At 39.0% G+C, this 27,894-nt stretch overlaps 1 protein-coding gene and 1 non-coding gene across 2 annotated transcripts in view; one reads left to right on the top strand and one right to left on the bottom strand.

Annotated features, from left to right (window-relative positions):
* Positions 1-1,388: 1,388 nt before the first annotated feature.
* Positions 1,389-27,894, bottom strand: part of TOP2A (DNA topoisomerase II alpha) — a 32,378-nt gene continuing 5,872 nt past the window's right edge. The window contains exons 9-35 of the mRNA XM_066263681.1: positions 27,167-27,268; positions 26,923-27,060; positions 24,798-24,936; positions 23,427-23,584; positions 23,023-23,148; positions 22,620-22,730; positions 22,370-22,475; positions 22,171-22,280; positions 21,833-21,925; positions 20,951-21,065; positions 20,726-20,847; positions 18,713-18,861; positions 15,892-16,123; positions 15,564-15,698; positions 15,249-15,449; positions 14,884-15,079; positions 12,395-12,486; positions 12,132-12,290; positions 11,925-12,008; positions 10,987-11,169; positions 9,871-9,958; positions 5,576-5,728; positions 5,052-5,175; positions 4,482-4,525; positions 3,934-4,074; positions 2,765-2,949; positions 1,389-2,490 (exon numbers count right to left, since the gene is read on the bottom strand). Coding sequence (XP_066119778.1) covers positions 2,374-2,490; positions 2,765-2,949; positions 3,934-4,074; positions 4,482-4,525; positions 5,052-5,175; positions 5,576-5,728; positions 9,871-9,958; positions 10,987-11,169; positions 11,925-12,008; positions 12,132-12,290; positions 12,395-12,486; positions 14,884-15,079; positions 15,249-15,449; positions 15,564-15,698; positions 15,892-16,123; positions 18,713-18,861; positions 20,726-20,847; positions 20,951-21,065; positions 21,833-21,925; positions 22,171-22,280; positions 22,370-22,475; positions 22,620-22,730; positions 23,023-23,148; positions 23,427-23,584; positions 24,798-24,936; positions 26,923-27,060; positions 27,167-27,268 — 3,603 coding nt within the window. The 3' untranslated portion in view covers positions 1,389-2,373. The remainder of the gene's footprint in view (positions 2,491-2,764; positions 2,950-3,933; positions 4,075-4,481; positions 4,526-5,051; positions 5,176-5,575; positions 5,729-9,870; positions 9,959-10,986; positions 11,170-11,924; positions 12,009-12,131; positions 12,291-12,394; positions 12,487-14,883; positions 15,080-15,248; positions 15,450-15,563; positions 15,699-15,891; positions 16,124-18,712; positions 18,862-20,725; positions 20,848-20,950; positions 21,066-21,832; positions 21,926-22,170; positions 22,281-22,369; positions 22,476-22,619; positions 22,731-23,022; positions 23,149-23,426; positions 23,585-24,797; positions 24,937-26,922; positions 27,061-27,166; positions 27,269-27,894) is intronic.
* LOC136327406 (U7 small nuclear RNA) lies at positions 27,343-27,405 on the top strand. Its single transcript, XR_010729628.1, has one exon. It is a non-coding gene; the product is annotated as a U7 small nuclear RNA (small nuclear RNA).

Here is a 27,894-nt window from a genome sequence, read left to right as displayed (position 1 = left end):
CATGGGCTGTGAGAGGGGAAAAGAGAGCAAGGGGAGAGGGAGAGAAGCAAATGGTCACTTTTCATGTGGGCCTTGACCAGGAATCAAACCTAGAACTTCTGCACGCTGGACTGACGCCCTATCCATTGTGCCAACTGGCCAGGGTCTAAAAAAATTTTTTAAATTAGATTTTTTTTTTTCATTTTTCTAAAGCTGGAAACAGGGAGAGATAGTCAGACAGACTCCTGCATGCGCCCGACCGGGATCCACCCGGCACTGGTGGGCGACGCTCTGCCCACCAGGGGGCGATGCTCTGCCCATCCTGGGCGTCGCCATGTTGCGACCAGAGCCACTCTAGTGCCTGAGGCAGAGGCCACAGAGCCATCCCCAGCGCCCGGGCCATCTTTGCTCCAATGGAGCCTTGGCTGCGGGAGGGGAAGAGAGAGACAGAGAGGAAAGCGTGGCGGAGGGGTGGAGAAGCAAATGGGCGCTTCTCCTGTGTGCCCTGGCCGGGAATCGAACCCGGGTCCTCTGCACGCTAGGCCGACGCTCTACCGCTGAGCCAACCCGCCAGGGCTTAAATTAGATTTTAGAGAAGAAGGGAGAGAGAGAGAAACATGAATTTGTTGTTCACTTATTTATGCATTTATTGGATGATTCTTGTATGTGCCCTGACCAGGGATGGAACTCACAACCTTGGCATGTGGGGACATCACTCTAGCATACTGAGCTACTACTGGGCCAAAGCTAGTTTAACTTTTTTGCGAAAAAAGAGAGAGAGCATCAACTCATAGTTGCATCACTTCAGTTGTTCACTGATTGATTCTGATGCGCCTTAACTGGGGGGCTCATGCTGAGCCAGTGACCTCAGAGTTTTGAACCTGGGACCTTAATGAGTACTTGGTATTCCTCATTGTACCATAACTTAAACCAATTATTTTACTAAATGTCTCCTGTTTTGAATATTTAAGTTACTTTCAATTTTATTATTCCAGAAATTTCAACAAACATGTTTATATATGGCTTTTTGGGAGATAATTATAGATTTACATATAGCTGTGAGAAATAATAGAGATCCCTTATATACTTTGTCCACTTTCCCCAATGGTAGTCTTTTGCGGAATTATAACTAAGAAATTGAGATTCTGAGTGTAGAGAAAAACTTGGTACTCATACATAAAATCCCTGAAAAAAACCTGCTCCGCCTCCATTAGATCATGGTGCCTATCTCTTAGACCCATCGCAGTGGTCGGGCTGTTGGGAGCATTAGAATCTGATCAGAATACTTCGCAAAAGGAAGTGAAGAAAAGAAAGTGTCTAACTCTTATAAAAAGAGGAAGTGAAGAGGGATATATTTTACAGTAAGAAAAAGGGTGTAGTACAGGAAGAAGGGACAATTAATTGGTTGCAATGTTTAGAATGTTTTATTGAAGTACAAAATCGTTGGAAATAAACTAAATAGAAAAACATAGTAAATATTTACAAAAACATTGATAACACCACTCAAGTCATAGACACATAAAATGCAGAAAGATGTTCAAAAAGTTTACAAGTTGGAAACTATGAAGATTTCTCCAAATAGATGTAATAGCTCACTTCTGGGTATGGCATCAATAAAATACATAAGATCTCTGAGTAAATGTCCCCACTTTTATGCAACAATGCTCCCTAGAAATTTGTCCTTTGGGAAATTCAGACTCAGAGGCAACAAGAGGAGAAAAGTCAAAAGTTGAGATAGTCACATATTTATGGTACAATTTCCTTCATCTTATTGACTGTGTTGAGGTGCTCAACAGCCAGGGTGTTTTTCTTTACCCTCTGCTGATATTCTAAAGGATATGAAGAATATGAGCAACTTCCCATTGCTTGAGAACAAAATTCAAAAATGGCTGAGTGAGGAATATATTTGTACTAGAACTATAATGTTCTATCTGATAAAAAATTAGCTATTCAATATTCAACTAAGAGAAAACAATTAATGCTGTATTTCATATTTATTAAAGTAGGAAAAAAGGTACAGTGGATACGACAATTTTATATCAAAGTACTCTAATTTTAGCTTAATGTATTATGGTCAATAAACTACATTATGATGAAGTGACCACACAACTATCTCTAGGATCCAGAAGAAATTAAACTCAAATTTTAAAGACAAAGAAAACAGACTGAAACACAGACAAGGCAGAGAAGAAAATGCCCACGAGATAGACCACCATTAGGTGGTATTTTAAAAAGATAAGGAACACTGGGGTCTACATACTTCACTTTGACATTTCTAGATTAAAACTATCTTCCCCAACTAAATTCAAAGGAAAGGAAATGAAGAGATTGAGGGAAGTATAAAACTAGTCTTGGGCTCAATAAGATCATTACTTAAAATAATCACCTCACATTTTAAAATAGATCATCTTCATCTGATTCTTCGAGGTACTTTATAGGTTTCTTTGCCCGTCCAGACTTTACCCGAGGAGCCACAGATGAGTCTAAGTCATCACTCTCCACCTTGAATTTCTAAACAAGAAAAGCCCAAATAATTTGCACATGTCAACCTGACAGCAGAATTCCAATGTAAAAAATATACCAGCAGACCTTCTAATATATATGTAGTAAGAAACAGATCTAAACTAACTCTCTCATTGACTTAAGTGGCATTACTAAATACAATAAAAGCTAATAAATTATGGGATTTAAATTTATTTTCTTAAAAAGGTGCCAAATTATAAAAGCAAAGCTTGGCTGTGTTTTAAAACACTTACAGCAAGGACTGGTTAGGATCAACACTCACCTTGCCTGTTACTGCTTTAGAAATCATTTCCTCAAAATTAGAATCAGAATCCTCAGAAGTGGATGGCTTCCTTTTACGGCGATTCTTGGTTTTGGGGGGATCAGGCTTTTGAGGGAGATCAGAATTTTTGGTTCCTTTTGGTGCAGCCCTTTTTTTGGCACCTGTAGTGGAGGTGGAAGACTGACCTGCAAGTCAACACAGGCATTCATCATGGTCACTCTTTTTTTTTTTTTTCATTTTTCTGAAGCTGGAAACAGGGAGAGACAGTCAGACAGACTCCCGCATGCGCCCGACCGGGATGCGCCCGACCGGGATCCACCCGGCACGCCCACCAGGGGCGGTGCTCTGCCCCCCAGGGGGCGATGCTCTGCCCATCCTGGGCGTCGCCATATTGCGACCAGAGCCACTCTAGCGCCTGAGGCAGAGGCCACAGAGCCATGCCCAGCGCCCGGGCCATCTTTGCTCCAATGGAGCCTTGGCTGCGGGAGGGGAAGAGAGAGACAGAGAGGAAAGCGCGGCGGAGGGGTGGAGAAGCAAATGGGCGCTTCTCCTATGTGCCCTGGCTGGGAATCGAACCTGGGTCCTCCGCACGCTAGGCCGTCGCTCTACCGCTGAGCCAACCGGCCAGGGCTCATCATGGTCACTCTTACATGAATTGTTCTCACTGTGAACTTTCTTTTGTGTGTGTGTGTGTATGACAGAGAGAGAGGGACAGACAGACAGACAGGAGGGGGAGAGATAGGAGAAGCATTAATTCTTTGTTGTGACACCTTAGTTGTTCATTGATTGCTTTCCCATAAGTGCCTTGACAGTGGGCCTTCAGCAGACTGAGTAACCCCTTGCTCAAGCCAGCGATCTTGGGTTCAAGCTGGTGAGCTTTGCTCAAACCAGATGAGCCCATGCTCAAGCTGGTGATATCAGGTTTTGAACCTGGGCCCTCTGAGTTCCAGTCTGACACTCTATCCATTGTGCCACCGCCTGGTCAGGCTCATTGTGAACTTTCTATAGCAACCTATTGTCTGGTTATATTTAACAAAGGAAAAGACAATCTAATGAAGCAGAAATGCATTAGAGAATCAGTGTTTTTAAGCATCCATTTTAAATATGAAATGAAATTGGTAGTCAGTTAATCCCAATATTATTAATCTATTTCAAAGACTTGGGCTCACTTTTTGCTGCTATCTTCTTCACTGTCACTTTCTTTTTAGAAGCAAGGTTTATAACATCGGTTTCAGCTGGGAAATCAGCAGCAGATGAGCTTGGAGGAAGTGGTACACTGTCTTTGGCACCATCAACATTGAGGTCTGTCACTTCAAATGAAAAGAAGGAAAATAGTACACATAGAGCAACACAGGAAAATCCACTTACTGCTTTAATACCAACTCTCTGACTTTTGGGGAATATTTCCAATGAAGTCTTATAACTGTGTCCTAATTTCTGGACTCTTCATTAGCAAAAACAGTTATTTTCTTTTTATGTCTAGCATCTAGCATAGCACCTAGGCAAGCACATGATACTTTTAGTATATTGAATGTAGGAGATATATATATATTCTAAACCAAACCTCACAAAAACAACATCAATGTAACGCTAATAAGAACCCACATTCATTTTCAAAGGCACGACTTGGCTACTGCAGTCTGGGTTAGGACCCAGGTGGACCCAAGCATCCCAGGAAAGCAGACGTCTCATTTTCACTATTTTCACGTATACAGACCTGATGTGGCACTCTTCTGTGGCTTCAGTTCTTTGTTTGTACGTCTAGAATAAAATTAAAAAATAATAATAATAAAAAAAATATCACATCCTGACAACCGATTCTAACTATGTCAAACAACTAAGAATATAGATAGCATCAGCTATTAAAAACAATTATGGGCCCTGGCCGGTGGCTCAGTGGTAGAGTGGCGGCCTGGCGTGCAGGAGTCCTGGGTTCGATTCTCGGCCAGGGCACACAGGAGAAGCGCCCATCTGCTTCTCCACCCCTCCCCCTCTCCTTCCTCTCTGTCTCTCTTTTCCCATCCCGCAGTCAAGGCTCCATTGGAGCAAAGTTGGCCCAGGTGCTGAGGATGGCTCCATGGCCTCTGCCTCAGGTGCTAGAATGGCTCTGGTTGCAACAGAGCATTGCCCCCTGGTGGGCGTGCTGGGTGGATCCCGGTTGGGCGCATGTGGGAGTCTGTCTGACTGCCTCCCCATTTCCAACTTCAGAAAAATACAAAAGGGAAAAGAAAGAAAAAAAAACAAAAAAACCAATTATGATAAAATCCATATTAGACAAGATACTTACTTTGGGGAAGTTTTGGTCTTAATTGGACTAGAATCTGATGGGACAAAATCTTCATCTTTACTTTTTTTATCAAAATCTGAGAAATCCTCATCTGAGTCCAAATCCATTGTGAATTTGGTTTTTGCTATTAAAAACATACAAAGAATCAAAGAGAGTAACAGAAGAAATATTTAATCTACAGATTGATATAACATTTCATAAAGATTTAAGCTTTAGTTTAATTTTAAAAAAGATGCTTTAGTTTTTAAAAAATTTAGCCCTGGCTGGATAGCTTGTTTGGTTAAAGCATCATCAGTTTGATCCCTGGTCAGGGTACATACAGATACAGAAACAGCTCGATGTTCCTGTCTCTCTTTCTATCTCCTTCCCTCCCTCTCTTGCTAAAATTAATAAAATAAATAAACAAATAAAAATTTAACATAAGTACTGCTCTAAGGTATAACAATTCTGGAGATTAAGTGCCCTGAAATATATTGGTCATTCAAATCTTTCAGCATATCTACATGTTCTTCAGTTTTTCTTACTTGCTGCCCTTCGTGGCTCTACTTCTCGTGGAGGGACATCAAAGTCACTTTCGTTACCGCTCATTTCTGATTCCGAATCAGACCAGGGGTTTCTCTTCCTTCCTTTTTTGATTGGTTTAAATGGCAAGGTACTTTGTTTCTTTGCCTTTGTACCTGGAAGGGAGATAGGAATTAACCACCTTTATAGATTCTTAGACTCACTTTTCTCCTGTCGTCCATCCTTCCTTCAAATACTTACTGAGTTCTGTGTGAGTGCTGGGAACAAAGACAATGGTGAACAGAAACAGATGTAGTCTCTCTTCTTGGGGAGCTTACAACTTGGTCAACCAATCCCATAAATAAATATGAAATGCTTATGTAGGGTATGTGGTATGTATGCTTAGGTGTATAAATATGAGGTGTCTCCAAGAAAGAGATGCTTGAGCTGAGACCTGAAGGTTACGTAAGAGTTTTAACTTGGTGAAGAGAGGTGGGTGATGATACATTCCAGTTCAGAAAATAGCCTGTGAGAAAACAGTATACATTTAGGGATCTGAAATAAATCCACGATAGCTGGAAAGTATAAGGGGGAGAGAGGATGATCTTGTTAAAGATTTTGCTTTAAACAAGAAAACAATATGACCAGATTTGCCTTGTAAATTTCTCCCAGGTTGAAGAATGGAGATCAGAGAGAAGCAAGAATGGGTACAACAGAAGGTTACTGCTGAAGTGAAGGCAAGGAGGACAATTCAAAAAGAAAAAGTAGGATGAAACCTTGAGCGGTGTTTAATGGCTGAGTGAGATGGTTTAATGTTACTAAGTCTTGTTAATTCTTTCCCCCAAATGTCTCTCATACCCATCCTTTGTTCTTTATTTTCCTCATCTTGGCCAACAAAGATTATTGTTCTGATATAGTCCATTCTTCATATTTTCATCAGTATCCTTACTGACTTTTTTTTTTACAGAGACAGAGAGTAAGTCAGAGAGAGGGATAGACAGGGACAGACAGACAGGAACAGAGAGAGATGAGAAGCATCAATCATTAGTTTTTCATTGCACATTGCAACACCTTAGTTGTTCATTGATTGCTTTCTCATATGTGCCTTGACCGTGGGCCTTCAGCAGACCGAGTAACCCCTTGCTGGAGCCAGCGACCTTGGGTTCAAGCTGGTGGGCTTTTGCTCAAACCAGATGAGCCCGCGCTCAAGCTGGTGAACTCAGGTCTCGATCCTGGGTCTTCCGCATCCCAGTCCGACGCTCTATCCACTGCACCACTGCCTGGTCAGGCCTTATTGACTTCTTATTTCCTTGTTGAATCTAATGTTATCCATCTTCCAACAATCTGGTTTTCTAGCTCTTCATTAGTGGTTTAACTACGCTCTATTTTTTCCCAATGTAACCTCCCACCTCGACTATGTTAAGGGGGTCTTATCATTGTTCCATGCACATTATATGCCTATTTTTCTTCTCCTAACCTAGAATGTCTATATTATACCTAATCTTTGAGAATCTAACCCAAGTTTTACCTCTTCCACAAAGCATCTATAATCTACATGTACCCACATAGATCTGATCTCACCTTTCTCTAAACCCCTACAATGGCTAGTATATACTGCTTTATCTTTTTTCTTGATAAAGCTCTCAAGGGTAAATGCCATGCTCTCCCACTTCTTGTGCCTGCACAACATCTGAGACAGTGATGGGAACATGAATGCTCAAAATACTTAACGGATTCATCAGTTTTATATGCTAAATGATTGCTAGTTGGGTTTAAAGTTAAATGTGTATGGCGGCATTATAAGGCCAATATATAATTCTGCACAGCACGGCACACACATTACTTTTATTACTTCTTTCTAATATTTAGATGTTTCTATTTGTTTTATTTATCTTTGCATTCCCCACAGAACTGAGCATATATTACCTATCAAAAGTAGACACTGAAGGATAGAGAGATCAACCAATGGAATAGAATTGAGAATCCATAAATAAACCTTAATAGTTTTGGTCAATTTGATTTTAGATAAGGGCAAAGACAGTTCAGTGGGGAAAGAAACTTTTTCAATGTATGGTGTTTGGACAACTAGATATCCACATGCAAAAGAATGAAGCTGGACTCCTTCCTTATACCTTACACAATAATTAATTCAAAATGGTTTAGAGAGCATTTAAAAGCTAAAACCAAAACTCTTGAAAGAAAACATAGGATCAACTTTCATGGCCTTGGATTTGGCAAAAGATTAGAAATGACACCAAAAGCACAAGCAACAGAAGAATAAAAAATAAATCAATTAGACTTTGTGAAAATAAAAAATTTGTACTTCAAAGGATACCATCAGGAATGGCAGAAAATATTTGACAATCATATATTTGAAAAGGGACAGGTACTTAGAATATAGAGAACTCATATAACTAGCTCAACCATAAAAAGACAACTCAAAAAATGGGCAAAGGATCTGACTAGACATTTCTCCAAAGAAATATAAATGGTCCATAAGCACAGGAAATGATGCTCAACATCATTAGCTAACAGGAATATGCAAACCCGAAACACAATACCACTTCATAGCCACTAGGATGGCTTGAATGAAAAAGACAATTAACTAGTGTTGGTGAGGATGTAGAGAAATTGGACCCTCACAAATTACTGGGAGGAATGTAAAATTGTGTGGTTGCTTTGAAAAACAGTGGCAGATCCTCAAAAGGATATCAAGGAAAAATCAAATGAACCAGCAATGCTACTCCTAGGTATCTACCCAAGAGAAATTAAAATATAAGTTCACACAAAAACTTACACACAAATGTTCATAGCAGCATTATTCACAATAGACAAAAGTTGAAACAACCCAAATACCTATCAACTGATGAGCAAATAACAAAATGTGGTTGGCATATCTCTACAATGAAATATTTGGCAATAAAAAATGAAGTATTGATACATGCTGCTGCATGGATGACCCTGGAAACCAATATGCTAAGTGAAAGAAGCCAGCCATAAAAGACCACATATTACATAATTTCTATTTATATGAAATGTCTAAAATAGGCAAATTTGGGACAGAAATAGATAAGTGGTTGCCTAGGGGGAGGAGTTGGGAAGAAATGGGGAGCAATCAGTAATGAATACAGTGTTTCTTTTGGGGAGCAAGAAATTGTTCTAAAACTTTTGCAAATACTAAAAGCACTGACTGATCCACTTTAAATAGGTGAATTTGGTATGTGAATATCTTTAAGAAATTAAAAGTAGATACTCAGGTAAAGACATAATGAATGGTTAATATGATTTACTGAGTATTAACTATATCCTAGGCATGATGTTAAATTCTAGGGATAATACAAACATCATTAAGATATGGTCATTGTTCTCAAGCTCTATCAATTGACATATTAGATGTTTTGGAACCTCATAACTGGCTAGAAAGTGAAATCTAATTAGCTAAATATGTTTTCTTTGGATCTCAACCAAGGAATTCAAGTTGCTAAATTTACAAAGTATTTCATTACAAAATGATCTCTACTTAGGTGAGGAAGGCCTACCTGTATCCTGGGTGAGAGTTTTTTGATGTTCTTTGGGGCTGGAGGAATCTTGAAACCATAAATCATCCATCTATGCTGAGATAATGCTCCCCCCCCAAAACCCTACAACTTCCCTAAAAATTGAATGCATTGTAGAATAGACCCATGGTGCCAAAGAGTCATGTTTGGTTAGAAGGCGATGTTCTACAAACTTTTACAGATTTCAGATACTATGGACCTATTCCATCTGAGGATGTGTCTTCTTTAAGATATGGCCTCTCGGGGGCATTTGGGGGGACACTAGAATCTATGTAAACACAATAAAAAAAAAAGAACCTATAGTTAATGAAGCACTACTTATATAAAACTATATTAATAATATCTAGACTTTCTAAAAATGATACCAAATATATATATATATATATATATATATATATATATGGCCTCGCAGTGATTTTGGATTTAAGTGATTGCCCTAAATGGCCACAGATTTTCTGATAATTAGCAAGCATTTATTCTTTTGATTTGATTATTGTCTTCTGTTCAAGTGACTTTATTATTGCCACTGAAACCATGTACTTACCAGTAAAATATTTGCTACAAACAAACAAAAAACACCCCCACACATAATATCTGTACTCAGATTAAATCCTAAGGACACTACTAGGGAGGTTCAAGAATACTTCAGACAGTTCTCCTTCATGTACACAGAGCTTATTGACTATCTATGTGGAATATACTAGGTAACAAACATAATTTTATCTCCACTCTATACCCTTTCCCTTAAAATGTTTTAATACCTGGTTCTCTTTTCTGTTTCTTCTCTAATCTTTGTTTTTGGCCTGGCTCCACACTGTCCTCTTGAGGGCTTCCTTCAGTATTTTCATTCTAAAAGATAGCAAGATGAAAATGGTCAAGTTCTGCCAACTTTTATTATTTGGAATTATAAGGTCAAACATAGAAATCTATATCTGCTTAAAGAGTGCTTTATTCTTTGGGTTCTGGTTAAGAGCTCTGAATAAAGATACAGCTGTGACTTTTTTTTTTGGTATTTTTCTGAAGTTAGAAGCTGGGAGGCAGTCAGACAGACTCCCACATTCGCCCGACCAGGATCCACCCAGCATGCCCACCAGGGGCTTTGCTCTGAACCAGAGCCATTCTAGCACCTGAGGTGGAGGCCATGGAGCCATTCTCAGCGCCTGGGCCAACCTTGCTCCAGTGGAGCCTTGGCTGCGGGAGGGGAAGAGAGAGACAGAGAGGAAGGAGAGGGGGAAGAGTGGAGAAGCAGATGAGCATTTCTCCTGTGTGCCCTGGCCGGCAATCGAACCTGGGATTTCCACACGCTGGGCTGATACTCTACCGCTGAGCCAACCAGCCAGGGCCAGCTATGACTTTTTTTAAAATTTTATTTATTTATTTATTTTTTACAGAGACAGAGAGAGAGTCAGAGAGAGGGATAGACAGGGACAGACAGACAGGAACGAAGAGAGATGAGAAGCATCAATCATTAGCTTTTCATTGAGCATTGCAACACCTTAGTTGTTCATTGATTGCTTTCTCACATGTGCCTTGACCGCGGGCCTTCAGCAGACCGAGCAACCCCTTGCTGGAACCAGCACCTTGGGTCCAAGCTGGTGAGCTTTTGCTCAAACCAGATGAGCCTGCACTCAAGCTGGCGACCTCAGGGTCTCGAACCTGGGTCCTTCTGCATCCCAGTCCGATGCTCTACCCACTGCACCACCACCTGGTCAGGCCAGCTATGACTTTTTAAAGATATTTAAACATTAAAAACAAATCAGATTCAATATAGATATAGGATAAATTCCCAACTATGGGAGTAGAAAACTTATAATTCTTTTAATTTTATGTAGAAATAAGTTTAAAGTATTTTACATATAATGTTTTCAAGAATATACCTTAATTTTCTTTTTAATTTTCTTCTCAGCCTCTGCTTTCATCTCTATGGTCACTCGGGGGATGACTCTTTTTCCACTGGGAGAGGGTAAAACTTCAGCCATTTTTGTTTTTTTACCCTTTGCTTTCCCCCCCTTTCCAGGAAGCCCTACTTGTTCATCTTGTTTTTCCTTGGCTTCAAGAGTCTAGGGATAGAAGAAAGCAAGTTTATAAGCTTACAGAAGCATTACAACACCTTTATTACATTATAGGGATAGCATAAAACTGATTTATTTGTTATATCTTAATATAAATTTGTGATAACCTGTTCTATAACTAAATATACCACAACAATGAAGATATAATTAAAATACACTTTGAACAATGTGGAGACAGAAGAATGGGTTCTACTCTTGATTTTACCAATTAATCTGAGGATAAAAAAAGCAAACTCAACTGATTGTAAGCTGGGCACCATACTGAAGCACAAAAGTATAAATCTGCATGTTATTCTTTTCAGCCTAATTTATCAAATGCTTTTTCTTATGTTATAATAATGTTGGAATACCAAATTAGTGAAATTAATAGAGAATCTTCTGAAACTACTGATCAGTTTGCCCTGAAGGTAAACTGTCTCTTTCCTTTTAGGTCGATCTGAAGGACTGGGCTAGGTGGGTCTTCTTTCACATTTCAATTCTTCTTATCTTCTTAGTCCCAATGGGTCAGAAATCATCTGCCCTTTCATCTTTGTCCAAAAACTTCGTTAGTATTTTTCCTGGCATCATTTACTTCACTCTAGTTTTAAACAATTTTTTCTTTTATGTATTATCTTGGAATATTTCCTTATGTGTCCCATATTCTTTCTATTGCCAATTGTGAAATTTCTTGATAAAGAGGTATATTGCTAGAATCTATTATATCATCAATAAAAATTGTAACATGGGCATTATAAACTACACACCTCCAGCTCTTCAATAAAAGCAGCCAAGTCTTCTTTCCACAAATCTGATGGACTTTTTCTCTTTAATGTTTCTAGCTCTTGTTCCTTAATAAGGTAGTCAAAAATTTGAGTTAATTTTTATGTGCATAAACAGCATTTTCATGACACACACATTAAGTTTTTACCTTTATGATTTAACTAAGCAACATGCACCATCCATCAACTTACTTTTTCATTTCTTAGTTTGCACAGCTCATCTTTCTTCTCTTTGGTTAGATACCAAAGTGGCATATCTAGAAGGTAGTTGAAAGTTGGTCCAGTTACAGAGTCACTCTTTTCAGTTTCCTTTTCATTATCACTCTCTTCATTTTCTTCTTCATCTTGAACCTACAGGAGGAATTAAAATGTAGTTTTAATAGAAAATGTGAAACATACACATTAGATTATACACAGTCATTAATATTATAGAAAAATGCTAACCAAGAAATTACCTTTTGCTGGGCTTCTTTCCAAGCTTTCACAGGATCTGAATCATATCCCCTCTGAATCAAAACTTTAATTAATTCTTTCTTAGGTTTATTTTCTATTAAAAAAATGTAAACAGAGGTAATGGTTGGTTTTAAGTAATAATTTAGAAAAGTAATAAGGTTTTACCATATTAATTCAAATTCAAGATTGACGCTTTATCCACTGCACCACCATAGGTCAGGCTCAATTCAAATTCAAAAAGACTAAAAGTGAAAATTAGTAAACTATCTTTGACTTGGATAAATTTGTACATCCTGGTATATTCTGTTGATCCTTGAACAATGCAGGGGGATTGGGGACCTGACCTCCTGAATAGTTAAAAATCTCCATGTAGGCCCTGGCCGGTTGGCTCAGCGGTAGAGCGTCGGCCTAGCGTGCAGAGGACCCGGGTTCGATTCCCGGCCAGGGCACATAGGAGAAGCGCCCATTTGCTTCTCCACCCCTCCGCCGCGCCTTCCTCTCTGTCTCTCTCTTCCCCTCCCGCAGCCAAGGCTCCATTGGAGCAAAGATGGCCCGGGCGCTGGGGATGGCTCTGTGGCCTCTGCCCCAGGCGCTAGAGTGGCTCGGGTCGCAACATGGCGACGCCCAGGATGGGCAGAGCGTCGCCCCCTGGTGGGCGTGCCGGGTGGATCCCGGTCGGGCACATGCGGGAGTCTGTCTGACTGTCTCTCCCTGTTTCCAGCTTCAGAAAAATGCAAAAAAAAAAAAAAGAAAAAAAAAAGAAAAAGAAAAAAAATCTCCATGTAATTTGACTACCCCAAGACTTAACTACTAATAACTTACTGTTGACTGGAAGCTTAAAAAATAACAAAATTGATTAATACATATTTTGTATATTACATCCATTATATACTATACTCTTACAATAAAGGTAAAGAAAATATTAAGAAAATCATAAGGTTTGCCTGCAAGTTTTTTCAAATTGTCACAAACCTCTGAAAATTTTTCTAAAGTATTTATTGAAAAAAACCTGTGTATAAATGGACATCCATAGTTCAAACCTGTGTTTTTAACAGACAGCTCTAATTAAATATTCTCCCCAAACCAGCAATTTTCAATCTTTTTCACCTCATGGCTCACATAAACTAATTACTAAAATTCTGAGGCACACCAAAAAATATTTTTTGCTGCTATGACAAATAAAAAAAAGGTATAATTTTGATTCATGCACACTGGATGGCTATGTTGTGTTTGCTGTTGTCATTTATTTATTTGACAGTCAAGGAAAAAGCAATCAGTGCCCCTGATTAAAATAAATTACCACAAGGGGGCAGTCAAATCATATGAGGCTATGATCTAATCATAACTCACCAAAATAAAATCCAAATCTTTATTTCTCGTGTCTACCTCAATTATATTCCCTGCTTTTTAAAAATGTTTGGTCAAGGTTTTAGTACCACCCAGACATTGATTTCTCCATGTTGCATTCATTTTTTTCTCTATAGAACCCTTCTTCTAATGTTTACAGTAGTCAATACAACCTTTACTTTTTGTTTTTGAGTCATAGCCATTACTTATTTTAGACTTGCCTTAAGTAATCATACATGTGAAATGTAGGGTTTGATATGCTAGTGTTGTTATATTTAAAAATACTCATGAAATTAAACATGTAACCGTTAAATTTAACATTTTTGTGTACCACCAGAAATTTTCCTGTGATCACCAGTAACTCATGTTGTTGAATTTTTGGGACTTGCCACTATAACTGAGTAATGAGTCAGTTGCCCAGCCTTCCTAGTTAGCCCTGGACAAAATGGAGCTCCTTTTAACCTTCCTTTTACCCCAAGCTTTAGTCAAAACAGTTTTCTTCTTGGTCACCTAAACCCTGACTTGGTTGCTTTCAAAGTCTTAAAAAATACCCTAAAACATGATTCCTTCAGGCTTAAGTACACAATTTACTTATAATAGAAGCCATTTATAATCTTACTTCCAGTCCTTTTTTTTTTCTATCAGACTTTTTTTTTTTTAATTTTATTTTTTTTAAAGACTTTATTTATTCATTTTAGAGAGGAGAGAAGGAGGGGAGAGAGAGAGAGAGAGAGAGAGGAAGGGAGGAGCAGGAAGCATCAACTCCCACATGTGCCTTGACCAGGTAATCCCAGGGTTTTTGAACCGGCGACCTCAGCATTCCAGGTCGACGCTTTAATCCACTGCGCCACCACAGGTCAGGCACCTATCAGACTTTTAATTAATCAGTTTACACAGGAACCTCTTCTAGTTCTCTGTTCTGTGTATCAACTATATCGTGACTTCTCACAATGCTTAATCTAGGAAAAGCTGTCTTTCAAACAATAAAACACCTCATTAAGTATTTCAAAGAAATGCTCATTTAAGTAGCCAGCTGAACTAAATGGGTTTTTCCTTCCCTCCCCATCATTACTCTCAACAGAAATGTTTAAAGGAAGTTTGGCATAATTATAATTTAGTACAGGCAGTTATTCCAAAAACATACCAATGATTATTTTGCCATCTATTTTCTCTAAGATAAAGCGTGCCTGATTGTTCAGTTTAGCAGATTCAGCACCAAGCATTCCTAGAAGCCATTCTTTTCTTAATCCATAATATTTAAGCCTGAGTTCATAGAAGTCTCTTAGGATATCCAGCACTGTGTCATATTTCTTCAAACAGCCTACGTGGTCAAAAAGCACCTGAAAAATAAAAACAAGAGTTGAGGCAAGAGTAGATAAATTGGCTAAGCTCTAATGGTTTTAGAGAAATGACTTTACTCTTTCAAATTATAAAAGTAGCTTATGATTCCCTTTTAATATTGATATTAATATAAATTGAAATATATGTATCTCATAAAACAAGACATACCATGGAGTTGCATGTGAGACTAGTCTGGAGTTTGAAGACTTTGTGTAGTCCAGCTCTCTCTGCCTCAGCCAGTTTCTCTTCAGTCATCTTCACAACAAACCTCACAGTAGTGTCTGTATGGTATTCCTTATAATCTGTTATGAGAGGCGGTGTCTTCTCAGTGCCATTCAGCATGGATTCTAGAACTTGTTCTTTGTATGTCTAAAGAAATAATACTTTTGTAAGTTTCTAAAACATAGGCTTCTGAATATTCAACAAGCATCAGTACAAAGTGTTTCTACTGATCACACACACATGAAACCCACAATTATATACCTGGGTCCATGTTCTGATGGGAAGTTCTGAGATTTCAATGGTTGTGGAATTAAGAATAGCCACTTCACCACTAATCACATATTGATTTGGAGCCAGCTCTTCAATAGTACCCTTGAAGTTCTTGTAACTTGGAAGCTAAATTGGTATTAAAAAAAAAAAAAAAGTTTTCTAAATGCGACACTAAAAACAGAAATCACAATAGCATTGAACAATAAATCTAACAATTAAGTGTGAAATAAATTGTATATTTATGTCCTCTTTAGCCATATAGTCTATTGAATTGAAACCAGAGGAAAACTAAGGTTCCTAATATATTCACAATAGTTACCATTGGCAAAGGTTCCTCTCCATCCATCAAACGCCTGATGTTATTCACAACTTCACGAATATCAAAGTTGGGGATTTTGCAGGACCAGCCAGTACCAATTCCTTCAGCGCCATTTATCAGCACCATCGGTATAATAGGAATGTACCATTCAGGCTCCACACGTTGGTTGTCATCATATAAGAACTTTAATGTGTGATCATCTTTTGGTGGAAATAACAACCGAGCCAAAGGACTAAAGAAAAGAATCAAAGAATGTTATTTTACAAAAATACTGGCTTTGATACTTTTTTTTAATTCAGTGAGAGGAGTAGAGCCAGAGACTCTCACATGCTCCCTGACTGGGATTCACCCAGCAAAACCACTAGAGGGCGATGCTCTGCCCATCTGGAGCACTGTTCCACTGCTCGGTAACCGAGCTCTTATTAGTGCCTGAGGTGGAGGCCATGGAGCCAATCTCAGTGCTCGGAGCCAACTCATTCCAATTGATCCATGGCTACAGGAGTGAGAGAAAGAGAGAGAGAGAGAGAGAGAGAGAGAGAGAGAGAAAAGCGAGAGGGGGAGGGGTGGAGAAGCAGATGGGCACCTCTCCTGTGTGCCCTGATCGGGAATCAAACCTGGGACATTCACATACTGGGCCGACACTCTACCACTGAGCCAACTGGCCAGGGCCTGGCTTTGATCCTTAACATTCATGAAAAGGACGTGTTTTCTCATACCTATACATGAAAATTGCATTGGCTTTATTTGCTAATGTTCACTTAATATTTATTGAGCACTTTCTATATGCCATGCATTGCAGACATAAAGTCTGAGCTTCCAAGGAGCTCACATCTAGTATAGGAAGCTAGACAACAAACTTACATTTTTCAGGTGGTGCAATAACTGCTAAGAAGAAAAATACAGTAGCTAAGAGCAATTGAAGACATGCTAAGGAATGGTATGGACTTCCTAATAGGATAATATTTAAGAGAAGTTGAGAGATTGAGCTCTGATGTTATCAGTGGAAAGAGTATTGCAAACAAGAGGGACCAGTAAGTAAAAGGCCCTGAAGAGGGAGTGTGCTTGGCATATACAGACAAAGTAACCAGGTGTGTTTGGAGCAGAAATGATATGAGATGGAATAAAAAGATATGAGTGGGCACACAGACCGTGTAAGGTCTGGTTAGCTAAACTAGAGCTTTAGATTTACTCTAAATAAAGCAGTTGGAAGGTTGTGAATAGGTGACCTATTTTTAAAAAATTAATTGGATTGCTTCTCGGCCTTTATGCTAAGATCAAGTATATATATAAAAAAAATTAATTGGCTGCCATGATAAAGAAGGATGGTAGACTAAATTATAATTGTTTAGCCTGACCAGGCGGTGGCGCAATAAATAGTGTTGGACTGGGACACAGATGACCCAGGTTCAAAACCCCAAGGTTGCTGGCTTGAGCATGGGCTCATCCGCTTGAGCATAGGGTCGCGGGCTTGAAACCCAAGGTCACTGGTTTGAGCAAGGGGTCATACACTCTGCTGTAGCCCCCTGGTCAAGGCATGTATGAGAAAGCAATCAATGAACAACTAAGGTATTCCAGCAAAGAATTGATGTTTCTCATCTTTCTCCCTTCCAGTCTGTGTGTCACTATCTGTCCAATCTCTCTCTCTGTCAAAAAAAAAAAAAATTGTTTTGATGAATGGTGTGGCTTAGTATTTTTCCACTGCCGAGCCCATAGGATTTGATGATAGAATGGATACAGGTGTGGAGAAAAGGAGTCAAAGGTGACTTCAAGGTTTTTATTCTGAAAATCAGAAGAATGGCATTCCATTTATTGAGACATGATTTTGTTTTGGATTTATGTTTGAAATACTTACTAGATATCCAAGTGGTAAATGTTAAGAGGATAGACATTTGAGTTTGGAGATCCAGGGCTGGAGTGAGGAGACTGAGTGGATGAGGTATCATCCATGGGTGGGAAGTGAGAGTAGCTAGTGGAAGTCCAGAGATCTGATGAAGGAACTTTGAGACAGGCCAATATTTAGAGGTTTGGAAGAACCCAGCAAAAAGGATAATAAGGAAGGGAACCAACAGTCTGGTGTCTTGGAGGCCAAATAAAGTTTCAGGGAGGATGGAGTGATTTCACTGTATCCAGTGCTGCTGAAAGGATAAGATGACAGGAAGAATCAAGCTCTTCTTTACTCTGACCCAAATCTTGCAGTAGGGTTTCTCAACTCGACACTATTGACATTTTGGGTCAGATAATTCTTTGTTGTGGAGGGCTGTCCTGTGCACTGCAGGGTGTTTAGTAGTATTCCTGGCCACTGCCCACTAGATGCCAGTATCATGGCTTCTCTAGTTATGACAAAAATGTCTCCAGACATTGCTACATATCATCTGGGGGGCAAAATTTATCCTGGTTTAGAACCACTCTCCCCATATAAAGAAAGAGAAGTGGTAAACACACAATACAATATACAGATGATTATAGAATTGTACACCAAAAAGCTATGTGATTTCATTAATCTATGTCATCCTAATAAACTGAGAAAAAAAGAAGGAAAATATAAGAATGGAAGTAAAAACATTTATAGTTTGGCAAGAAAAGAATACTTCTAAGGGATACAAAGGCTATGGCTATCAAACTGAAATAGAATTTTGTCTTTCCACTTATTGCAAACAGTAGTATAATTAAGCTTTAATGAGTTAGTTTATTTTTAATTAATAGTCTATGCATTTACACAAAAGTACATTGTAGAACTGATTTTATATTTTTTGTCAACTAAGTCTCACATTATTTCAAAATTGGAAATGGCAATTCAATAGAAATTGAAAGCATTACCCACCTGAGCATAGTAAAGATGTATCGAGGACTAGCAGAATCCTTACCACCATGCAGCCTAGTACCAAACTGACCAATGGGCTGCAAGAGGTTCAGATTATTGCTACCCACAAAATTCTGAGCCAAATTGATAATGGTCATCATTAGTGACATCTGGAGAAGGAAAGATTCATTCATTTGATCTGTAGACTTTTAATAATACATGCCCATTATTGTGACTAAGTCTTACTATAATCCTGTAAGGTTTTATGAGGTATAAATGCTTACTGAGTTTTCCCAGATAAACACATTGCAGAAATAGTGCTTTATTTTATTTTTTTTAAGTTTATTTATTTATTTATTCATTCATTTTAGAGAGGAGAGGGAGGGAGGGAGAGAGAGAGAGAGAGAGGAGAGACAGAGAGAGAGAGAGGAGAGACAGAGAGAGAGAAGTGGGGGAGGAGCTAGAAGCATCAACTCCCATATGTGCCTTGACCAGGCAAGCCCAGGGTTTTGAACCGGCAACCTCAGCATTTCCAGGTCGACGCTTTATCCACTGCGCCACCACAGGTCAGGCAGAAATAGTGCTTTAAACCAAGGCTTTGGGCTCCAAGTTCAAAGATCTTGCTTTCCAATAAATTTCAATCAAGTCCTTAAGGGCATAATTCCTTTCTTCATTCAAAGCAGAATGAAAGATGTTCTTTAAGTTATAACATTTTGCTCATTTTACACTAGCATATATAATTTTATTCTATAGTTATGTGTGTGTTGGCCTTCTTGATTAAACTGTGATTATATCTTGATGGTAAGAAACATATTTATCTTTGTATAACTGGTACATGGCAAGCATTCAACAAATTTTTGTTGTATGAACATTTACCAAGTGCTCATTATATTTTACTTCAAAACAAGCAAGACAATCATTACATTTAAAGTTGTAAAAACTTATAGGCAATCTAGTCCTTTAAAACATAATAAATGTGCCTGACCAGGCGCTGGCGCAGTGGATAAAGTGTTGGACTGGGATGCAGAGGACCCAGGTTTGAGACTCCGAGGTCTCCAGCTTGAGCGTGGTGGGCTCATCTGGTTTGAGCAAAAGCCCACCAGCTTGAACCCAAGGTCGCTGGCTCCAGCAAGGGGCTACTTGGTCTGCTGAAGGCCTGCCTGTGGTCAAGGCACATATGAGAAAGCAATCAATGAACAACTAAGGTGTTGCAACGCGCAATGAAAAACTAATGATTGATGCTTCTCATCTCTCTCCATTCCTGTCTGTCTGTCCCTGTCTATCCCTCTCATTGTAAAAAAATAAAATAAAAAAATAAAAAAAATTAAAACATAATGAATCCAAAAAAGCAATCAGATCACAAAATAAAAAAGTAATGTATGTTTGTGTAAAGTCAAACAATCCAGACATATATAAAAATTTGGAGCCCTGAGGAAAAAAAAAAAAATTGGAGCCTTGGTTAGAAAGCTCAGTTGGTTAGAGCATCATCCCAAAGTGCAGAGGTTATTGGTTTGATACCTGCTCAGGTACATACAGAAACAGATAGATGTTCCTGTCTCTCTCTCCCTCCCTTCCTCTTGCTAAAAATCATAAGTTAAAAAAAAAAAAAAAAGCGGGGGGAACACATCCTTTCAGATATTTTGCTTAAGTACTGTTCTGCCTGTTTTCCTCCATCTGACAAGAGAACACGGACATTCTTCAATGTTAGTACACAGATTTACTTCAGTTACATCACTGATTCCATGCATAGATATGTTATACATATAAATTTATAACAATTTTCCTATTTTTCATGTCTAAGTTAAAATGTCAAAATTAATAATAAACATCTTTCATCCTTGCAGATTTATGTGCATCTTTATAGAAATATTATTTTCAGAAATAGATTTGTTAGGTCATAGTGTAAGCACCTACCTAGTCTGATAGATTTCAGCATGTTGTTCTCTACTACACATGCACCAGCTTATAGTCTCACTAATGTTTGGAGAATGATTTTGCAGGTATTTCTGCAAACATTATAGGTTGTGTGTTTACCTCACCATGATGATAAGAGGACATCTCAGCCACTGACCCAGCTAATTGGGCAACCTTCACCTCTCGCTTGTCATTCCTTTTGAAACATGTAAACAAAACCTTTCTCTGACCTGGTTTCAAACCTTCAAAATGAAAGAAGCGCAAATATTAGTAACCTCAATTTAACCATTTATGGGCATTGATTTCCATGTTATGATAAAAACAGACTAAAAAATTGGAACTTACCATCCACCATAGATGGGATAGATCTCTCATTATCAGAATTTGAGAACAGGATAAGTTCCTTATTTATGAAGTCATTGTATGTCAGATATGTGGTAGTTTGTCCATACAAATAATCCTGAGGGACCAAAGAGATCATTATATGATCTAGTTTAAAATAATGCAACAAAGAAACCTCTTGGCACTTTTAGGATAGTTATTAAGTCCCTCAAAAATTCAGAAGTAGGCCCTGGCCGGTTGGCTCAGCGGTAGAGCATTGGCCTGGCGTGCAGGGGACCCGGGTTTGATTCCCGGCCAGGGCACATAGGAGAGGCGCCCATTTGCTTCCACCCCCCCCACCCACCCCCCGTCCTTCCTCTCTGTCTCTCTCTTCCCCTCCCGCAGCGAGGCTCCATTGGAGCAGGGATGGCCCGGGCGCTGGGGATGGCTCCTTGGCCTCTGCCCCAGGCGCTGGAGTGGCTCTGGTCGCGGCAGAGCGACACCCCAGAGGGGCAGAGCATCGCTCCTGGTGAGCAGAGCGTCACCCTTGGTGGGCGTGCCGGGTGGATCCCGGTCGGGCGCATGCGGGAGTCTGTCTGACTGTCTCTCCCCGTTTCCAGCTTCGGAAAAATACAAAAAAAAAAAAAAACAAAAAAAAAAAAACATAAGTATTTTGTTTTAAGGATAAAGCAATTTTAATTGCGGCACAATTAGAAAAATATAGTCTTTGTAATTTCATTTATGCCCAATATATTTATGCAGCAGTCTAAATAAGAGTAAGAATATTTATAAAGCTATTGATTATTACTTTTTATTGAAATAACCACTCGGTAACTTAAATTTATTGTATCAATACTAAAAGGTCAGTAAATAGTACATTTTGTGGAATATATTTAAAATTTTTACCTCAGGAAGGCCAAGTAACTTCCGTTGTCTCCTATCCTCCATGAAATGAGTTAACCATTCCTTTCGATCATCTACCTGTTTTTTGCTAAAGGCCTACAAATTAGAATATGAAGATGTCACTGGTACTAATAGATTCAAAAGTATCTCGTATAAAAACTAAAACAATAAAACCTCAGTTTTATAAAATAAAACCTGGTCCCATTCTTTGGGATATGCTTACTGAAAACATTCTTGTTTATAAAACATTCTATTGTATAAAATTTAAATGTTTCAAATGACTAGTTAAAGCAGTGATTTATAAAACCAGAATGTGTAGATGAAATACAATTTAAACTTACCAGGCTGATCGCAGCATCATCTTCAGGGCCAGAATATTTGAATTGAATACGATGTCTTTTCATATCTGCAAAGTATTCTTTAGCTTCCTTTGAGGTGCTGGTGCCCAAACCTACATGACCAAAAACACCAAGTTACTCAAGATAATCCTGTATACTGCTGTATTACAAAGTGAGAAGTCCTATGAGTTTCATTACAAACCTTTGTAATACTTGACTTTCCATTTTTTATGATTTGGTGTAGAACTCTTCCATTCTTCAAATTCAGGAAGACTATAGAATGCCATTTCTTGTTTGTTTTTAGACACCTGTGGTAAAGAACACATTTTTGTGGCTTTGCAAAGTTCTGGGTCTCCTACATACCACCATACTTCACTGGTGTTGTGTGTATATCAAGGTTTGAGAAGTAGAGCCTTATCATATCCGTTATGGTATCTTAGAAGTTACTATACCTTTACAATGGGAGTGATAAATTCCTCTAGAAAACAATGTCGCAGAAGAGAGGGCCAGTTGTGATGAATAAAATTAATCAGCAAGCCTTTAATATGGGAACCGTCTTGGTCCTAGAAATATTTGGAAGACCAAACACAGAAGAATTGTATAGAAACTAAAAAAATTATGATTGACACACCGATAATCTCTCAAAATTTTTTCTATGGGGATTAATAAAAAAAGGCTATTCAAAGATTATTCAGATACAGACTCTTAACCTATATAATGTACATGATATAAACATAATATTGAATTAGATATTGATGAGAGATAATGACTCAAGTTCCAAGTTAAGTAGTTTCCTTTCATGGCAGGAAAGCAATGTAACAATAATACATGAGTATTATGAAAAGCAAATCTGACCTGATCTGTCATAATCATTATCTTCCCATAACGAAGAGTTCTCAGTGAATCCTCATCTTCATAATTTTTCTTGTACTGAAGACCCACAATCTTTATGATATTGTTAATTTCAGAATTTTCCATTATCTGAAATGAACATATATTGCTTATAAACTTGAAAAGAGTAAATACAATGGTATATATGTTGTTTGGATTATTTTGTGCTCCTGTAATTTGAGTTATTATTAGCCTATACTTTAGTAAGTCAGAAAGATCTATTAAGACATGCTATTTATTATGTACCCAATTTCTTAAAATAACAATCTAAAAATATTTTTAAATGCCCAATGAGGGAGTGAAACACAAGCATGAAACCCTGCATTATCAAACCAGACAGAGATTTTAAAGATAATTTTATATTCTACCTGTTTATGAGAAGCTTCTCGAACATTGAGTATTTTTCCTTTAAGAGGGAAAACCCCATATTTATCTCTTCCAACCACACCAAGGCCTGAAACAGCCAAAGTTTTGGCTGAGTCTCCCTCAGTTAGAATAAGTGTACAGTCAGTAGAGTTTCGGCCCCCTAAAATAAAGATACACAAATTAATATTGGCACATTTAGTTTAATCTCAAATATTAACTTAGATATGCTGTTAATAGCTTCATAATAAAACCCAAATAATTTATAATTCATAGCAAGTTGGCTTAGCAATAAAATAGAGCTAATAAATATATATTTTAGCTAAAGTTCATATTAAATAAAAGCCTTAGTTTCTTAGGCTAATTTCTCATATTTATGCTACTGCTGAACATTCATTTGATTACACCCAGAGGAAAGGAACATTCTTGTCTTGCAGACTGAGGGACACTGAGAGAATCGGAATGAACTGGCCTGTCGAGTTTCCCCAGCTTCACTACACTTAGCTCACACTCTCTGGTTAGCATATCTTCCCATGACTTTCCACTCTTCATCAAACCTAAAAACACCTGGTTTAACTATTTCTTTGGGGCTTCATGGACTCCCATACCACATAAAATTTATATTAAATAAATCCGTATGCTTTTTCCTGTTAATCTGCCTTGGTCAGCTTAATTTTCAGACCCAGCCAGGAACCTAAGAGGGTCAGGGAAAATTTCCTCTTCTATGGATCATTATGTATACACTCTTGTACTATACCCCCCGCCCCAAATCATCTCAACATTATTTACAACAGTCAAAAACTGAAATGTCCTAAACGTTTAATAACAGGGAATCCATTAAATTTTTTTTTTTTTTTTTGTATTTTTCTGAACCTGGTAACGGGGAGAGACAGTCAGACAGACTCCCGCATGCGCCTGACCGGGATCCACCCGGCACGCCCACCAGGGGGCGACACTCTGCCCACCAGGGGGCGATGCTCTGCCCCTCCCGGGCGTTGCTCTGTTGCAACCAGAGCCACTCTAGCGCCTGGGGCAGAGGCCAAGGAGCCATCCCCAGCGCCCGGGCCATCTTTGCTCCAATGGAGCCTCGGCTGCGGGAGGGGAAGAGAAAGACAGAGAGGAAGGAGAGGGGGAGGGGTGGAGAAGCAGATGGGCACTCCTCCTGTGTGCCCTGGCCAGGAATCGAACCTGGGACTTCTGCACGCCAGGCCGACACTCCACCACTGAGCCAACCGGCCAGGGCCTCCATTAATTTTTAACAGAGTAAAATATCCTCTTGATGTTAACTGTCTAGAAAAATTCTCATGGTATGCTGTTAATGAATAAAACAAACAACAGCTATAAGATTTAAAGTTTTGGAAACATTAAATGTGTACCTGCATCATTGGCATCATCAAGTTTGGGAATTCCCTTGATTCTGTTATGTTTTACAGCTGAACACTTCTTGTTTAACTGGACTTGAGCCTTAAACTTCACCCAGTTTAGTATGCTTTCTACAATACCACAGCCAATTGCCTGAAAACGAGAAGGTTCATGTTAGGAAAGAAGAGTTCTGTCAGAAATCTTGGATACAAATAAGCTCTTATAAAAACAATTCAAAGATTGAAAAGAGATATCAATAGGATTTCTGAATAGAGGGTGGCAAACCTTCTGGTCTCAAGATATCACTAGTGAGACAGCTGGTTCCTTTGGGTTCATTCATTCAATAAATATTTACTGACTATATCCTTATATTGTGTCAGACACTAAGCTACATGTTGAAAATGTAGCAGTTAAAACAAATTTGACATGGTCCTTGTCCTCATGGAGTTTAATATACAGCAAAGAAGACAAGACAGAAATAAAATGAAAACTCACAAGTGTAAGGATAAATAAAAAATGTGCTACATACCATGGTGTATGTCCAGTGTTATACTAGAACAAACTTAATGGAGAAGGGTAGAAAACAAAGGATTTTTAATTTTTTTTTTGTATTTTTCCAAAGTTAGAAGGGGTGGGGCAGGCAGATAAGACTCCGCATGCACCTGACTGGGATCCACCTGGCATGAACACCAGGGGGCGATGCTCAGGCCGTTGCTCTGCTGCAATCAGAGCCATTCCAGTGCCTGAGGCAGAGGCCATGGAGCCATCCTCAGCGCCCGGGCCAACTTTGCTCCAATGGAGCCTTGGCTGCAAGAGGGGAAGAGAGAGGTAGAAAGAAAGGAAAGGGGGAAGGGTGGAGAAACAGATGGATGCTTCTCTGTGTGCCCTGGCCTGGAATTGAATCAGGGACTTCCACAGGCTGAGCCGACGCTCTACAGCTGAGCCCACTGGCCAGGGCAAAAGCAAAGGTTTTTTTGACATTGAAGACCTAAAGTACTTTCTCAGATTTAAAGCATTCCAGGGAGAGAGATTAGCAAGTGACAAAGTTTTAGGGATGGAAGAGTACTATGTTTATCAGTAATTTAAAAGCCAGTAGGACTGTAGATTAAATAGGAAAAGGTGGCCCTGAGATGAGGTAGGAGATGGCAGGATCTTGTAGATCAAATTAAGAAATTTGGATTTTTCCTAAGAGTGGGAAATCATTAAAAGACTTCCAAAAGAGTTTAGACAAAGTGTGTGCTTTAACACAAAAAGACTACTTAAGAGCATTACAAAGAAAGGACTGAAATTGTATGAATGTTAAGAACCTATTAAGAAAAGATAGATAATGGAAGGTTACTGAGATATCCAAGAGATGATTCTCACTAGATTAGAGAGAGGAGATAAAGAGAAGGCTCCTGCCTGACCAGGCAGTGGCACAGTGGATAGAGCGTTGGACTGGGATGCAGAAGACCCAGGTTCGAGACCCTGAGGTCACCAGCTTGAGCACGGTCTCATCTGGTTTGAGCAAAGCTCACCAGCTTGGACCCAAGGTCGCTGGCTTGAGCAAGGGGTTACTTGGTCTGCTGAAGGCCCATGGTCAAGGCACATATGAGAAAGCAATCAATGAACAACTAAGGTGCCACAACAAAAAACTGATGATTGATGCTTCTCATCTCTCTGTTCCTGTCTGTCTGTCCCTATCTATCCCTCTCTCTGACTCTCTCTCTGTCTCTGTCAAAAAAAAAAAAGAAGACTCCCAGTTTTCTTGTGCACCTTAGAGGTTGGTAGTGTCTATACTAAGATAGGAAATAGTTTTGTTTTTGGTAGGTGGGAAGAGTTCCTTTGGAGGTCAGTAAGTACAGAGAGAACTAAGTTTTGAATGTGTGACTGAGAGCAACTTTAGGCATTCAATGTTTGGTAAGCAGTTAGGTGGATCAAATTCAGAAGTAATCTAAACTGAATGGTGAAGTGAAATGGGGGAATATAGGCACATAGGTTGTAATTAAGGCTCCAGTAAGAACAGTGAGGTAAAAGCTAGTTTTTCAATTTCCTTTATAGAGTGAATAAAATATGTGGGAGGAATCAGTTCTGTAGAGCTCAGAAGGGCGATGAAAGAACAAAGCAAGGTGCTTCTATTTTTTCCCTCTAAGTACTCACAGCTTTGATGAATTTTTCACTTAATTGGCACGTTGATCCAAAGCTCTTGGCTTGTAAAGTCATGTTCTCTTTTGTCTGAGAGTCAAAGGTTGGGTTTTCAATTAAGGCATTCACAAAAATCCACATGTGATTTTTCACCTGCAGTAAAAGATATTAAATCAATAAAAACTTACCCATGCTGTATTTATAGCCTTTCTCTTCTTCTTCCCTGACTTTGGAAAAGGAAAACTGCAAAATACAATACCTGATGAGCCTTTACTGCAACACCACCCTTGTTCTTCTTCTTCACAACATCAGCAAGTTTAGTCACAATTTGATCAGCTACATAATCAACATGTCTGCCACCCTAAGGAGGAAAAATACCCAGTTGTAAAGCTCAGTCTCCTCAAAATTATAATAATCAAATTATTATATCTTATTTAGTGCTTATAGCTCTTTTTGAATTTGCCTAGTAGGTCTTCTGGTCTTTACTACAAGACCCCAAAAGAAAAAAAAAATAATTTAGCTTATTTTATACCAAGGTAGCCAAACCTCCAAGTTCATTTTATATATTAAAAACAGTAAGAACACATATGAAAAAAATATAAATCATGACGAATAATTTAAGAATAAAATTACCTTGGGCCCTTGCCGGTTGGCTCAGTGGTAGAGCGTCGGCCTGGCGTGCAGGAGTCCTGGGTACAATTCCCAGCCAGGGCACACAGGAGAAGTGTCCATCTGCTTCTCAACCCCTCCCCCTCTCCTTCCTCTCTGTCTCTCTCTTCCCTTCCCGCAGCCAAGGCTCCATTGGAGCAAAGTTGGCCCGGGTGCTGAGGATGGCTCTGTGGCCTCTGCCTCAGGCGCTAGAATGGCTCTGGTTGCAACAAAGCAACGCCCTAGACAGATAGAGCATCGCCCCCTGGTGGGCATGCCGGGTGGATCCTGGTTGGGCGCATGTGGGAGTCTGTTTGACTGCCTCAGTTTCCAGCTTCA

This window comes from Saccopteryx bilineata, chromosome 2, assembly GCF_036850765.1.
Source record: "Saccopteryx bilineata isolate mSacBil1 chromosome 2, mSacBil1_pri_phased_curated, whole genome shotgun sequence".
Taxonomy (NCBI): Eukaryota; Metazoa; Chordata; class Mammalia; order Chiroptera; family Emballonuridae; genus Saccopteryx; species Saccopteryx bilineata.
Note: the sequence above shows the minus strand (reverse complement) of the source record. Positions and strands in the feature narration are given on the sequence as shown.